Source organism: Leucoraja erinacea, chromosome 15 (genome assembly GCF_028641065.1).
Source record: "Leucoraja erinacea ecotype New England chromosome 15, Leri_hhj_1, whole genome shotgun sequence".
NCBI classification, from domain to species: domain Eukaryota; kingdom Metazoa; phylum Chordata; class Chondrichthyes; order Rajiformes; family Rajidae; genus Leucoraja; species Leucoraja erinaceus.
This window is the reverse complement of record NC_073391.1, coordinates 4,860,778-4,877,316: the sequence shown is the minus strand read 5'-3', so window position 1 is coordinate 4,877,316 and position 16,539 is coordinate 4,860,778. Positions and strand designations below refer to the sequence as shown.

Sequence of the window (16,539 nt, the reverse complement as noted above, 5' to 3'; positions counted from 1 at the left end):
GCTGCAACTGCCAGAGCAGAGTCACAGGTATTCTTCTCAAAGTTGGCGTTTTTAAACTTGTAAATATCAATAACTTCAAGTCAAATCAAGGTAATTTGTCACATACACATACAAGATGTGCAGTGAAATGAAATTGGCAATGCCTGCGGATTGTGCAGAAACAACAGAACCACAGAACAGAATAGAACAGAACCAGTATTTACATTTTAGAAAAAAAATAATTTAAAAAGCCACAACACAACAGAAAATTAGTAAATTGGTCCCTGGTGAGATAAGAATGTACAGTCCTGAGGGCCTGTGGGAAGAAACTCTGTCTCATTAGCAATGTTACAAAATTTTGAGATTTAAAAAATCAAGTCTGTAATTTATCCCATCAGATAAAGCATAAAAATAAGTTTAATTTGACACCTAATTCACTTTCATATCTTCAGTATTAAAAAAGGTATGGCCATTTTCATATTCGGAAATTAGCATCTTGTTCCCTATTGCTTTTTCATTGACTTAACACAAAAGCTGTGATCGAGAACAGTCAAAAGCCCATAACTTTCTTAAAAATTAAGAGAACTGAAATAAATGTTCAGTTATTGTAGATTGAAGCATTCTGAAACAAACATGAAACAATCTTACTTAGATTACTTGAAATTAAAGCATATAATTAGTTAGTTACCTAATTGTAGCTAATTACAAAATTTAATTACTAGATCTAAGCATCTATCCATTTCTTAAGAATAGATGAACATTTTTAAATAGCCTAAGTGTCCAAATAACATTCACACAAGAATTCACAATATAACATAATTTTTAAATCTCATTGTCATGGGTTTATAGGCCAAATGGAAGGAAATTAATGTTTAATACCTGTAAATTAATGGCCATTTAAATTAGCTTGCGAGTGGGCTTTTCTGGAACGCGATCAATTGGAATGTTGCGGTTGCAGTGGATTTAAACCCGTATCGGCAGCAAATACACTGCCGGTTTGTTCGGGGGATAAAAATCACCGTTTCGCTACTTAAAATGTGAATTAAATGCATCTTAAGAAACATTTTTATACATAAAAATAAACTACTTTCTTTTACCTGTACCCTACGTAAAATCCGTCCCCGTTGTTGGCGTTGACGGCTTCAGAAGCTGATTTTAAAATCACTCCAGCGAATAAATTGTAGGGCGAATCTTTTTAAAAAACACACAGAACGGCCGTCGGAACGATTCCTCAGCCCAAACCTGCACTCCAACAAAATATAATCCAGGACCAGGATTGAGAAAACCGCGTTTTGACCCCGCCCCCCCCCCTCAAACGCGCCAAAATCGCACACACGGCCAGTGGCAGAATTGCAGCGCCGCTGAAGTTAAATATTGTAACATACCTAGTCTCATCATCTCTGTTTTCATAGCGTGACAGTGGAGGCGCTTTCCTGACCGTAGCAGCTGGAACAGTCCGTTGCTGGGTTGGTAGAGGACCCCCATAATTTTGCTAGCTCTGGATCTGCACCTCCTGTTGTACAGGTCCTGCAGGGAGGTGAGTGTTGTTCCCATAGTGCGTTCGGCCGTTACGCACTACTCTCTGTCGAGCCTTCCTGTCCTGGGCAGAGCTGTTCCCAAACCAGATTGAGATGTTGACGGACAAGATGTTTTCAACAGCCCCAGAGTGACGGACATCCTCAGAGGGACATCCTCAGACTCTGAATTTCCTCAGCTGCCTAAGGTGGTAAAGGCGCTGCCTTGCCTTACTCACCAGTGCGGCAGTGTGTGTTGTCCATGTCAGATCCTGTGTGATGTGGACTCCCAGATATTTAAAGCTGCTCACCCTATCCACAGTGGTCCCATTTATCTCCAGTGGCGTGTACGTCCTCGGATGTTGAGCCCTTCTAAAGGCTGGTGTCCTGAAACCAGAGTGCCAGATCAGCCACCTCCTCCCAGTAGGCCTCCTCATCGTTATCGGACTTGTGAAATATAACATCAAATGTGAAGGAAACTTGACAAGATCGACAACGGGAAAAGGCTGATTACGGTTACGGAGGGAGGTGGCTATGGGGGAGGGAGGGTGGCGTGGGGGAGGAAGGATGCCGCATGGGGGAGGGAGGGGTGGCGTGGGGGGAGGGAGGGGGTGGCGTTGGGGGGAGGGAGGGGGGTGGCGTGGGGGGAAGGGAGGGGTGGCGTGGGGGGAGGGAGGGGGTGGGGTGGGAGGGGGGGGGGGGAGGGGGGAGGGGGGGGGGGGGGGGGGGGGGGGGGGGGGGGGGGGGGGGGGGGGGGGGGGGGGGGGGGGGGGGGGGGGGGGGGGGGGGGGGGGGGGGGGGGGGGGGGGGGGGGGGGGGGGGGGGGGGGGGGAGGGGGGGGGGGGGGGGGGGGGGGGGGGGGGGGGGGGGAGGGGGGAGGGGGGGGGGAGGGGGGGGGTGGTGTGGGGGGGGGAGGGGTGGCGTGGGAGTGAGGTGGTGGCGTGGTGGCGTGGGATGGTGTGGGGAGGTGGTGTGGTGTGGGAGGGTGGGATGGTGTGGGGGGGGTGGGTTGATGTGGGGGGGTAGGTGGTGCGGGGGGTTGGGGTGGTGTGGGGTGAGGGTGGGGGGAGGGGGTGGGTGGGTGTGGGGGAGGGTGTGGTGGAGCGGGGGGGGGGGGGGTGGGGGGGGGGGGTGGAGGGGGGGGGGGGGAGGAACGGGGAGAGGTAAAGAGGGTGTGGGTGTGTGTGTGGGGGAGGGGGGGGGGGGGGGAGGAGTGGGAGGGAAGAAGGGGTGTGTGTGGGGAGGAGGGGAAGGGGGAAGGGGGAAAGGGGGGTGTGGAGGGGAGGGGGTGTGTGGGTGGGAACCCACAGCCGCGGTGCCACACAGCGACTTTCCCGACACCACACAGCGACTTTCCCGACACTACCCGACTTTCCCGACATTACACAGCGACTTTCCCGACACTACACAGCGACTTTCCCGACACTACACAGCTACTTTCCTGACAACACGCAGCAACATTCCTGACACCACACAGCAAATTTCCCGACACCATACAGCGACTTTTACCGACTCCACACAGTGGCTTTCCCGACTCCACACAGCGGCTTTCCCAACTCCACGCAGCGGCTTTCCCGACTCCACGCAGCGGCTTTCCCGACTCCACGCAGCGGCTTTCCCGACTCCACGCAGCAGCTTTCCCGACTCCACACAGTGGCTTTCCTGACTCCTCTTGCGGTCTCAATCAGCACTTGTTTACTCAGCCCCGCCTCCGGGCATTTATTCTCCAGCGGGTGCCGGAAGGGGCGTTACCTTCATGGTGACCGACAGGCGAGAAGACCAATCTGTTTATCTCACGATTTTTTAAACCTTCATAACCTTTGTAATGTTCCACCGATCAGAACAAAACTTGGTGCGCTTGGAGGAGAGGAGAACGGTGAGTAAGATGGCGGAAAAATCCTAGCGATAAAGGGTAGTTTTTGCACAAATTTTTTAAAAGGCAAACCGGAAGTGGTCAAGATGAGAGTTTTAGTAATAATACTAGACTAAGTGGGACCCGTTGGGTCTCATGTTCACACGGGAGGGCTGGTTCCTCAAAGCAATATTCCACCTCTCCACCAATTCCAATATTGGGACCCACCAGCCGCAGTGCCACACAGCGACTTTCCCGACACCACACAGCGACTTTCCCGACACTACACAGCGACTTTCCCGACACTACACAGCGACTTTCCCGACACTACACAGCGACTTTCCTGACAACACGCAGCAACATTCCTGACACCACACAGCAAATTTCCCGACACCACGTTTACTCAGCCCCGCCTCCGGGCATTTATTTCCGGTGGGTGGCGCGGCTCTGGCCAGCAGCGGCCTCTGCAGTCTGTCCGCGTTTTATTATTTTCTGTCTGTGTTTTAATGTAGTTTTTGTTATTTTTTGTTGGGGTGTGTGTGTGGGAGGGAAACTTTTTAAATCTCTCCCTGCACTGGAGACCCGACCTTTCTCGTCGGGTTTCCGTTGTCGTTGGGGCCGCAACGAGGAGCGGCCTCCAACAGGAAGAAGCCGGGGACTCTGGTGCTACAACTCACCGTCGCCGTCGCGGGGCTGGCCGAGTCCGGAACGGTTGGAGCGGTGGAGGAGCGCTGCTGCTGCTGCTGCTGCTGCTGCGGCCCGACCGGAGAGTCGGAGGCCCCAACGACAGGTCTGTGGACGGCGGCACCGGGAGCCCGCGGCTCCCTGGAGGGAGACCGCTTTTCAGGGCTCTCGCAACGGCGACTTCCCCCGCCCGAGTTGCGGGGTTGAAGAGCTCCTGGAGCGGGGCCTAACATCACCGCGGGACTCTGTGAGCGCACACCGGGGGCTCTAACACCAAGACCCGGTGTGCGACCTCGCACCACCCGGCGTGGCTTTAATGGCCGCGGGACAATTGCCATCGCCAGCCGGGGGCTTTACTTTGACTCTGACATGGGGGGGGGGGGAGAGTGCAGTGGAGAAATAAGTTTATTTGGCCTTCCATCACAGCGATGTGATGGATGTTTATGTAAATTGTGTTGTGTCTTGGGTCTATGTGTTTGTATGTATGGCTGCAGAAACGGCATTTCGTTTGGACCTCAAGGGGTCCAAATGACAATAAATTTGTATCTTATCTTATCTTATCTTATCTTATTCTCCAGCGGGTGCCGGAAGGGGCGTTACCTTCATGGTGACCGACAGGCGACAAGACCAATCTGTTGATCTCACGATTTTTTAAACCTTCATAACCTTTGTAATGTTCCACCGATCAGAACAAAACTTGGTGCGCTTGGAGGAGAGGAGAACGGTGAGTAAGTTGGCGGAAAAATCCTAGCGATAAAGGGTAGTTTTTGCACAAATTCTTTAAAAGGCAAACCGGAAGTGGTCAAGATGAGAGTTTTAGTAATAGTACTAGACTAAGTGGGACCCGTTGGGTCTCATGTTCACACGGGAGGGCTGGTTCCTCAAAGCAATATTCCACCTCTCCACCAATTCCAATATTGGTGGCCAATGGGGGGGGGGGGGGGGGGGGGAGGTGGGCTTTCTGGAGCACTAGTATGGGTGTTGTGGGCTGAGCGGGACTTCCAGAGTGAGCAGGACTTACGCAGTGTGCGGGGCTTCTGGAGTGAGCGGGACCTTTGGACCAAGCACAGTGCAGGGCCAACAATTCAATCCAAACCATTCCATTCCAAGTCAAGCATAGTGTAGGGCAAACAATCCAATCCATTCCATTTCAAGTCAAGCACAGTGCAGGGCCAAAAGTCCAATCCATTCCATTTCAAGTCAAGCACAGTGCAGGGCCAACAATCCATCCATTCCATTTCAAGTCAAGCACAGTGCAGGGCCAACAATACAATCCATTCCATTTCAAGTCAGGCACAGTGCAGGGCCAACAATCCAATCCATTCCATTTCAAGTCAAGCACAGTGCAGGGTCAACAATCCAATCCATTACATTTCAAGTCAATTTCAGAGCTAACAATTCAGTTCACTCATGGGGCAGGCATAGTTCAATTCACTCATGGGGCAGGCACAGCTCAATTCACTCATGGGGCAGGTACAGTTCAATTCACACACGGAGCAGGCACAACTCAATTCACTCACGGGGCAGGCAAAGTTCAATCAGCACGGCACAGACAGTTCAGTTCAGTTCACACACGGCGTAGAATCACAGTTCTGGACTCAACTCTCACTCACAGTCTTCCAGAGTGACTGACTCATGTCCGGCTTCTGGGGCTTTATTCACCTGGGCCCCTGGAAGGGGCGTGACCATCATCATGGTGAGTGACAGGCGAGAAGACCAATCTGCTGATCTCACGATTTTTTAAACATTCATAACATTTTTATTATTTCACCGATCGGAAAAAACCTTGGGGCAGTTAGAGAGGAGGACGGTGAGTAAGATGGCTAAAAAATCATAGCAATATAGTATTTACAATGCATTCAGAAAGTATTCAGACCCCTTCACTTTTCCACATTTTGTTACGTTACACCCTTATTCTAAAATGGATTAAATCGATACACAATACCCCATAATAAAAAAGTGAAAACAGGTGTTTAGAAAATTTTGCAAAGTAATTTAAAATAAATAACTGAAATATCACATTTACATAAGTATTCAGACCCTTTACTCAGTATTTTGTTTGGCAGCGATTACACCCTCAAGTCTTCTTGGGTATGACGCTATAAGCATGGCACACCTGTATTTGGGTAATTTTCCCTTTCTTCTTTGCAGATCCTCTCAAGCTCTGTCAGGTTGGATGGGGAGCGTTGATGCACAGCTATTTTCAGATCCCTCCAGAGATGTTCAATTGGGTTCAAGTTCGGGCTCTGGCTGGGCCACTCAAGGACATTCACAGACTTGCCACAAAGCCCCTCCTGCGTTTTCTTGGCTGTGTGCTTAAGGTCGTTGTCCTGTTGGAATGTGAACCTCTGCCCCAGTCTGAGGTCCTGAACTGAGGTGCAGGTTTTCATCAAGGACTTTGTTTAAGAAGGAACTGCAGATTATGGAAAATCAAAGGTAGACAAAAATGCTGGAGAGGCAGCATCTGTGGAGTGAAGGAAATAGGCAATTTTTCGGGCCAAAACCCTTCTTCAGACTTTCTGTACTTTGCTCCGTTCATCTTTCCCTCGATCCTGACTAGTCTCCCAGTTCCTGCTCTGAGAAACTTCCTCACAGCATGATGCTACCATCACCATGCTTCACCTTAGGTATTGTATTGGCCAGGTGATGAGTGGGTGCCTGGTTTCCTCCAGACATGACACTTGGCATTCAGGCCAAAGAGTTCAATCTTGGTTTCATCAGACCAGAGAATCTTGTTAGGTGCCTTTTGGCAAACTCCAAGCGGGCTGTCATGTGCCTTTTAATGAGGAGTGGCTTCCGTCTGGCCACTCTAACATAGAGGCCTGATTGGTGGAGTGCTGCAGATATAGTTGTCCTTCTGGAAGTTTCTCCCATCTCCACAGAAGAACTCTGGAGCTCTGTCAGAGTGACCATCAGGTTCTTGGTCACCTCCCTGACCAAGGCCCTTCGCCCTCGATTGCTCAGTTTGGCGGGGCGGCCAGCTCTATGAAGAGTCCTGGTGGTTCCAAAATTCGTCCATTTAAGAATGACGGAGGCCTTTATGCTCTTCGGGACCTGCAACGCTGCAGAAATTGCTTTATACCCTTCCCCAGATCTGTGTCATGACACAATCCTGTCTCGGAGGTCTACGGACAACTCCTTCGTCTTCATGGCTTTGTTTTTGCTCTGACGCACTGTCAACTGTGGGACCTTATATAGACAGGTGTGTGCCTTTCCAAATCATGTACAATCAATTTAATTTACCACTTGTGGACTCCAATCAAGTTGTAGAAACATCTCAAGGATAATCAATGGAAACTGAATGCATCAAAGCTTAATTTTGAGTGTCATAGCAAAGGATCTGAATACCTATGTAAATGTGATTTCAATTCTTTATTTTTAGTTACTTTGCAAAAATGTCTAGACAATAGATAAAACACAATAGGTGCAGGAGTAGGCCATTCAGCCCTCTGAGCCACCACCGCCATTCAGCGTGATCATGGCTGATCATCCACAATCAATATCCCGTTCCTGCCTTCTCCCCATATCTTTAAGAGCCCTATCTAGCATTCTCGTGAAAGTATCCAGAAAACCGGCATATCTAGTATATCTTCTTGATATACTAGATGCCAATAGACCATAGGTGCAGGAGTAGGCCATTCGGCCCTTTGAGCCAGTAACCCATTCAATGTGATCATGGCTGATCAAGCCCAATCAGTACCCTGTTCCTACCTTCAACCCGTATCCCCTGACTCTACTACCTTTAAGAGCTCTATCTAGCTCTCTCTTGAAAGTATCCAGAGAACCGGCCTCCGCCGCCCTCTGAGGCAGAGAATTCCACAGACTCACAACTCTGTGTGAAAAGGTGTTTCCTCTGTTCTCCGTTCTAAATGGCTTACCCCTAATTCTTAAACTGTGGCCTCTGGTTCTGGAACTGAAACATTGGGAACATGTTTCCTGCCTCTAGCGTGTCCAAACTCTTAATAATCTTATATGTTTCAATAAGATATCCTCTCATCCTTCTAAACTCCAGAGAATACAAGCCCAGCCGCTCCATTCTCTCAGCATATTTTCTCAGTCCCGCCATCCCGGGAATTAACCTGGTGAACCTATGCTGCACTCTCTCAATAACAAGAATGTCCTTCCTCAAATTTGAGACCAAAATTGTACACAATACTCCAGGTGTGGTCTCACTAGGGCCCTGTACAACTGCAGAAGAACCTCTTTGCTCTATACTCAACTCCTCTTGTTATGAAGGCCAACATGCCATTCACTTTCTTACTTTCATTGACTGATGGTCAAGTCAAGTCAAGAGAGTTTTATTGTAATGTGTAGGATAGGACAATGAAATTCTTGCTTGTTGCAGCAAAACAGAATATAGTATGCATAAATACAGAACAGATCAAGGACCCCCAGATCCCATTGTACTTCCCTTTTTCCCAATTTGACACCATTTAGATAATAATCTGCCTTCCTGTTTTTGCTACCCAAAACACGTGTTTTCGCTTTTATACTATGAGGTATTGTGCGTACATTGATGATTTAAAAAAATGGATTTAATCAATTTTAGAATATGGCTGGAGTAACAAAATGTGGAAAAAGTGAAGGGATCTGAATACTTTCTGAATGCACAGAATAGAACTACAAAGATTGCTGCTTCAGTGAGCTAGCAGATCTACAGTAGATTATTCACCCTCCTTTAGTGTCAAATATATTCCATCCATCGCTTTGTCTAAGGAGCGTTCTTTCCTGCCCTTGCCAGTTTCATTTCAGCGCAAATTGAGCTGGAAGGACCACCTTCCAGAGTTGTCATCTGTCACCCTCACAGCCAAATCTGGAGCAATTATTAAGGTGATATTCTGCACCCAGAAGACATCTTTCAACTACTAAGCCTCAGTGATGACTAGGCTTCAAGCAATATACACCTGATGTTTCACATGCTCTGATAACCACTGACTGAAAGCAGAACTCATATGGAACATAATTTTCTGTCAAATCTGTGAGCATTTTTTTCATAGTTTTAACAATTGGATTTAGGCTTTCATTTTATATATTCAGAAATATTTAGACAACAAAAAGTATAGTTATTCTTAAGCAAGATTCTCATTCAGAAAACGTTCTTTTTCTAGGCTGGGAACTCTGAATGGTGTAGGATAAGACTCCCGAGTATAATGCAGAGGAATTTTTGCAAGACAGGATTTTGCCAATGGATTTCATTTCAGAACAGTTGACCTCCAGTGATACCCTTTGGAAATAAAATCGAAATAGCTGAAAATACACTGCAGATCAGTCTGCTTCTGTGGAAGAGAAACAGAGCTAATGTTTCAGAGCAAAGTTTCTTTGTCAACCTTGAAGACCAGCTATTTTAGATTTCTAGCATATGTTGTTTTTTTAATTCCCCTTTGGTTTCATTTGTTACAGCATCCACATAACAATCCATTAATTTCTACCAGCAGTTTCAGGTAAAATAAGAAATAGCAAATATAGCAAGTAGTCAAAAAGTCTTAGATGAAAAGTTAAGAGCCATCAGTGTGTGAGAGCTGGCAACAGGAATTTATCAGATGATAGAGAGAGGGACCAGTAGTAGAACAGAGCCTCCAGGAATTATTTAATTTGATGCTTAGTTTCAAAAGCTTGTGGGAATAATATTGAAATTAAATAAAATATGTTTAAAAATATCTTTACTTCAGGCTTATTTGAATATGTTAAGAAATATTATGCACACACAATAATTAATGATAAGATTATGGAATCAGAAGTCAACAGCAAAATTAAACCTTCCTAAGAAAACACAATAGAGAAGAACATAAGCTATTGGGATACTTACCCAATTTGCTTCTTTATATCTTCAATTCTATTGTGATTTATGGAATTTACCTCCAAGCTCATTATCATATTAGTTAAGGTTTGCAGCTATGGAAAAACAGATGACTATGTAAATTGAACGCAGTTCTAAATTAATTTAATTACATGGTTTTACAAAACATTTTTCATTTTTGAATTGATTTAATTTCCAGCCCTTCTTCATTTTCTGCATTTCTAGGCAGCCACAGAAGATCTGTGCACATTTGACAGCGAATGGGTGACAGAGGTAGGCACAGTTTGTTCCATTATCTTTATTTCCATAACCAAATGCTGGTATTAATTAGCTTTATATTTCCTCTATAATTAGATATGCATAAAGGGCCTGTCCCACAGACGATTTTTCAGCGGACTCCCTGCGACTGTCAAGTTTGCGCCATTCGCCTAAAAGTCCGGGAACTGGAATGGCGAGTGTCAGAGTGGAACACACACACACAAACACATTGCAAAGGCGGGGGCCAGGGAAAGCGGGGGAGCGTTGTCTGAAATTCACGTGGTGCAAAGCCAAGGTGATACAGTCACACCGCGATGAACATCAAGGTTAAGACGGCTAGCACAGTGTACGGTAAATCCTTTAAAAGAGGGGGGAGGGGAAAAGGGGGGAGAAAACGATTGGAGACATTTTTAAGAAGCCAGACATCTTTTAATAAGCCAGAGATACACAGCTGTGAAGTTTGGTGGGCATTTAACATTACCGGTCGGTTATTCTTGGTTCTGAAAACTCATGCTTGCATTTTATTCCCCCAATGAGCCAATCAAAATGCCCGGTCAGCAAAGGCAATTAACCAGAACTACCTACGAGTACCTCGACTACCCATAACTACATAACGACCCCACTACAACTGCACCTACGACTACAAAAGTATCGATTTTCTCCATGGCGACCAATTTTTGGTCGCAGAAAATTGTTCAACATGTTGAAAATTTTGTGGCGACCATACTGAGGCCGCAACTAGTTCCCAGAATGCGGGAACTCCTCGCGACCATGAAGGAGACTCACCAGAGACCACCAGTGAACAGGTGGCGACCATGTGGCGAGCGCAGAGTCTCCTGCACTCGCCTGAGTGGGACAGGCCCTTAAGTCTTAATACAGTGCCCTAACTTAAAGAATTATTTATTAGTCAAGTATGACATGGAATTTTAAACTAATCTTTTAAGCAGGACCAACATATTTATCATGAAAACATTACAGTGTGCAAATGCATTAGCACACAGTATCCTGAAGTCAATGAAATCATATCAGATGGTGACATGTAACATGGTTTGTTGGTGTTTGTCACTCGTTCACGAGTAACACCATGACACCTGGTCTATGTTATAATATATTACAGAGATGGTCAATTAAATGGCTGATCAGGCTCAATAGTTTCTTCCACGCAGGAGGGAGGTGCAGGGAATCTGTAACACCAAGGATTCTTGATTTTCAAGATTCTCAATTCCTCTTTGTTTCCTCCATTCCAGCATCCTCATATGAGCATTGCTTTTCAAGTTGGTATGCTAAACAGAACAATCCAATGCTTGTTGCTCATTGTAGTGTATTAATGTGTGTATTAATGTGGAAACTCTTCAGGGATGTTCTAAGAAACTTTGAATCTCATTTTCTGTCCATCACTGATTGTTTGCCCTCAGCCATCTCCCCATAAAGTAGCTGTTTTGGTATTCTGCCATCATGCGTCCTTTTGACATGTCTTACCTAACTCCTATGCAAGCTTGGTTGCTCACCTGAACTCCCAGATCAATTTTTCTTTCCTTATGCCAATATTTATTTCAGCCTTCCCTATTTTTGTACATGTTCTATAATTTCTCAATGACTCGTCTCATCAGCACAGAAAGTAATTTTCATTTTGGCTCTGCATGTCACAAAGCAATCTGACAACTAAAAACCAAATGTTGAAATGGATGAAGTTGTGGCTTTTTATGTTGACAGTATAAATATGAAATCTGTACAGTGTTTTTGCAACTTGTTTAATGTGGTGAGCACATATTAAAAATAAAGATCTAAGGACAGATCTGGGATGCAGCAATAGATACAGCATTAACAATTTTAATACTTCTGTCAATAAGATGTCCCACTATACAGGCTTCTGAAAAAAAGTTCACATCCATAAAGTGAGAGGAAATGTCGTGGAACAGACGGAATGTTATTTGATAAACAGCAACACAGGGTTGACAATTATTTGGAAAGCTCTGAATGGGAGATTGACTAAGGGCAGGGTATTCCAGAGATTAATCGATAAGTGAAGGTTTGTCAAAATGTATATACATAAATGTATATACGCAAAAATGAAAATGTTCTAATAACACACGTCTAACAAAAAAAAGTACAGATGCTGAAAGATTAAGAGATGCATAGAAAATTGTGGTAAAATACAGGGAATTTTATATCAATGCATTATTGAAGGGTAAAGAATGGAAAGATTCTGATGTACAAGAAAAGGTTAAAATAATTATTAGTTGAAAATTAAAATACGTAAATAAAGATCTATGAATGAGCAATTACATTTAGCAGAGCAAAATGTACAAGGCAATAATTTGATCGGAATTACGGTGCTTTTAGTGACTTTGGCCATCCCAGTAAAAAGAGTGCATTTGGCCTAAATCCCCACTATCATAATCATCATGGGATTGTGCAGCACAGAAATTGATCCATTGGTCTATGACATCCATACCAATCTCTTTGCCCATCTTCACTAATGCCATTTGCCACATCAGGTTTAAATTCTTCCATACCATGCCTACACAAGTGCCTCTCTAAATATCTCTTAAATTCAGTAATTGTATCTGATTTCACATCCTCTTTTGGATATCAACCACACTCTGTGTAAAATAAAACGTTCTCGTTAATTCCACTCTGAATCTTCTTCGTGTTGCCTTAAATCGATCTGATCATGTTTTTGATGCTCCTAACATGAAAAAAATATTATGATTTTCTTTCTATCTCTGGGGGTTTGTGTAACTTTGTATACCTCGATCAGGTCATCCCTCAACCTCCTTCATTGTAGCTCAAACAAGCCCAGTCAACCCAATCCCTCTCCACAACTGAAGTACTCCTTCCTATTCAGGCAATATCTTGACAAATGTAGGTTTATGATTCTGAGTACGCACTTTTGATACAGGAATTACTTCTAATCGTGATAGGAAAAAATTAGTTCTTCCGAAGAAACATTATCTGCAGAAATTATAAACTGCGTTTTGAGGAGGATTATCAAAAAATGCATCATAAATGGCACGTATACATTTGAGTCCATAGCATTTTCTGATGCTTTTCTTAAGAATTCAGTGGCAGAACATGATCAAGAAAACAGGATATGAGGAAGCACACTGAAATTGAATGATGAGTGGTGTGGAAACTTAAATGGTTTTGAGGAATAATGTGGTAGGACATTTGGCCCATTAGTCACACAGAATTGAGGTGTGCAACATGCACACTCATGTACCATTAAAATACAATACTGGGAACTAAAATAACAATGAGCCATCCTTATTCAAATGAGACTTTCATGTTTTTAATCATTTTTAAGCATTTATCTTTATTATTCTCACACTGGTCCTCCTTTTCTCTTTAGACCTCACTGTTCAGTTGTCATCTTCTATTCAGAATTAGACAAGTGATTTTACTAATGCTAATATTATAAAATCCATCCTCATGAAGTGGGCCTTTGAAAGTGTTGGTAGACTCAAACTGCTGGAGTAACTCAGCGGACCAGGCAGCATCTCTGGAGTCCAGTGTAGTGTAGCTTTTACACTGTTAATCAAATGTTAAAATCAAATGAAGCATCTTAAATTAAAGGCATTATATGTAAAATTACTAAAGGTAATTATTCCTTAAAATGTTATAAAAATTGATGATACTGCTGGGTTATTTTCAATGTCATAGTAGATAGAGATATTAAATAACTCATGTTTATTATAATAACAATGCCACTTACCTTCTCAATCAAGAGCTGGCTGATATTTTTTCCTTGCCTCTGTTGGTAATTGTCATGAAGCTGCATTAGCTTTGCAGCCAAAACATGTTCTCTGCTGAATAAAGGATGATGAATAAAACGCAAACTTGCAATATTGACATCCAGCTGATAGATTTGTGAAATCTCCTTAAAATTACCAGCTATATCAATTACAAGTTCACTAACTATTGCCTGTAAAAACAATAGAAACAGAATAATTTCAAGAGTCAAGGTTACTAAACAAAAAAGTAATCATATTAAAGAAATTCAACATGGAATATTTTAAACACCATTAGTCTAGGTGTTTAGATGATTCTCCATGATTTATGAAGTGTTAGCTTAGTTTATTTGGTAATATTATTATCCATGTCAGAAATTCAGAAGTTGAACCATGAGTTCAGGTGTCCAGAGCTGTTCCCTATTGCTGTTCAATCCAGCTAGTAGAAGGCTTAACCAATTCCCAAATTCTGGATGCCAAATGGATAATCTGCTGCAGTACATTTACATCTCAGTTGACCCGATGTATAGAGTTCTGTAGAGTGATTCAGCCAGTGAAATTTCAGGTTGCAGGTCTGGAAATGCCAATCAAAGAGTAGGGCATTGCTCACAGAGTACATGAAAAAGATGGGAGATTCTCGTCATATCATACCGAATATTCAATTATACTATAATGTAAAAAACTATTTTCCGCTATATTTTAATCATTTACTATATTTGAATTTCAGATTAGCATTTTCATACATAATAAAAGTGCCTAATTACATCTCAAAAGTCTATTAATGAACACAAAATAGCACTTAGCAAAAATGCTACACATTTTTTACAACAGATTTACGTTGAAACAGAAATCCTGAAAGAGATCATGCACAATTACAATCCAGAATATATATTTCCTTTCCAAAACTATCTAAATAATAATGTGACCGAACAATCATCAACTCAAACTCTAAATGTCTACTTGCTTTTGCCTGACCTATACCTCCTTCTTTTCCTGATCAGAGCCTCAATGCCAATCCTTGGGCATATTTTGCTTGGGCAGCCTACAACCCAGCGGTATGAATATTGATTTATCTAACTTCAAGTAACCCTTACTTTCACTCTCAGTCATTCCCCCATCCTAGTTCTCCGACTAGTTTCACTGTCCTCGTAATTAAATGTTACTGATTGTATGCCTCATTGTCACTTACTCTCAGCTAACAATGAACTATTTTCCATTTCCTTGAACATTGTATGAGTTGATTTGTCATTTCACATCTTACCCTTCCATATTGCTTGTCTCTCTCTCCCGACTCACAGTGTGAAGAAGGGTCTCGACCCAAATCGTCGCCTATTCCTTCACTCCAGAGATGTTGCCTGTCTTGTTGAGTTACTCCAGCATTTTTGTGTCTTTCTCAATTTCTCTCATTATCCAGGATTCCTTCCTCCTACCTGCCTTGCCCTACATTCTAACAGTAACATACATACTCTGAACTCACTGTCACCCTTTTAAAAGTATCCCACTACCTGGATGTCCTTCTGCCAGAAAACAACCTACTTCAAGCAGCTTTTGCAAGTTCCTGTTTAATACCATCAAATATGGCATTACCATAGCTTGGAACTTTAACTTGTGGATCAGCCCTGTCCTTATCCATAACTACTTCAAAGCTAATAGACTGTGGTCATTGGTCTTAAAAGGCTCACCCACACACTTCATTCACTTGCTATGCGCAAACCCCTAACAGTAGGTGCGGCACAATGGTGCAGTGATAGAGTTGCTGCCTTAAAGCACCAGGGACCTGAGTTTGAGCCCGACAATGGGTGTTGGCTGTACACAGTTTGTAAGCTCTCCCAGTGCCCTGCGTGATTTTTCTCCGGAAGCTCCAATTTCCTCCCACACTCCAAATATGTGCAGGTTCGTAGGGCCATTGGATTGGTAAAATTGTAAATTGTCCCTAGTGTGTGTCGGATAGTGTTAGCGTATAGGGATCGCTGGTTGGTACGGACTTGGTGGGCCGAAGGGCCTGTTTCTGTGCAGTATCTCTAAACTAAACTAAACTAAACTAAACTAAGGTACGCCAAGTTGTAGGGCTTTCTACATATTGCCTAAGGAAACTTTCACAAACACATTTGACAAATACCATCCCATCTAAGCTCTAAGCTTTTGGTACTATGGCAGTCCTAGTCTACATTGTGACTAGTTTTGGGTTCCATATCTGAGGAGGGATGTGCTGGCATTGGAGAGTGTCCAGAGAAGGTTTACGAGAATGATCCCGGGGATGATTGGGTTAAAGTCCAATGAGCATTTGACAGCTCTGGGCTTGTATTAGCTGGAGTTTAGAAGGATGATGGGGGGGAGGGACCGCATGGAAACTTACCAAGTAGTGAAAGGCTTGGATAGTGGATGTGAAGAGGGTTTCCACTAGTGGAAGCGTCTAGGACCAGAGGACACATCCGCAGAGTAAAAGGACGTACCTTTAGAAAGGTAAAGATGCGGAATTTCTTTAGTCAGAGGTTGGTGAATCTGTGGAATTCATTGCCACAGACGGCTGTGGAGGCCAAGTCATTGGGTATTTTTTAAGCGGAGATTGAAAGGTTCTTGATTAGTAAAGTGTCAAAGTTTACGGGGACAAGGCAGGAGCATGGGTTTGAGAGGAAAACATATGATTGAATGGCGGAAATCACTCGAGGAGTCAAATGGTCTAATCCTGCTCCTATGACTTCTGACCTATGACAACTCGATTAG

At 44.0% G+C, this 16,539-nt stretch overlaps 1 protein-coding gene across 1 annotated transcript in view; it reads right to left on the bottom strand.

Annotated features, from left to right (window-relative positions):
* LOC129704367 (protein CC2D2B-like) overlaps positions 1-16,539 on the bottom strand; it is a 244,759-nt gene that overhangs the window by 146,618 nt on the left and 81,602 nt on the right. Inside the window, exons 13-14 of the mRNA XM_055647454.1 lie at positions 13,800-14,009; positions 9,836-9,921 (exon numbers count right to left, since the gene is read on the bottom strand). Of these exons, the coding sequence (XP_055503429.1) occupies positions 9,836-9,921; positions 13,800-14,009 (296 nt within the window). The remainder of the gene's footprint in view (positions 1-9,835; positions 9,922-13,799; positions 14,010-16,539) is intronic.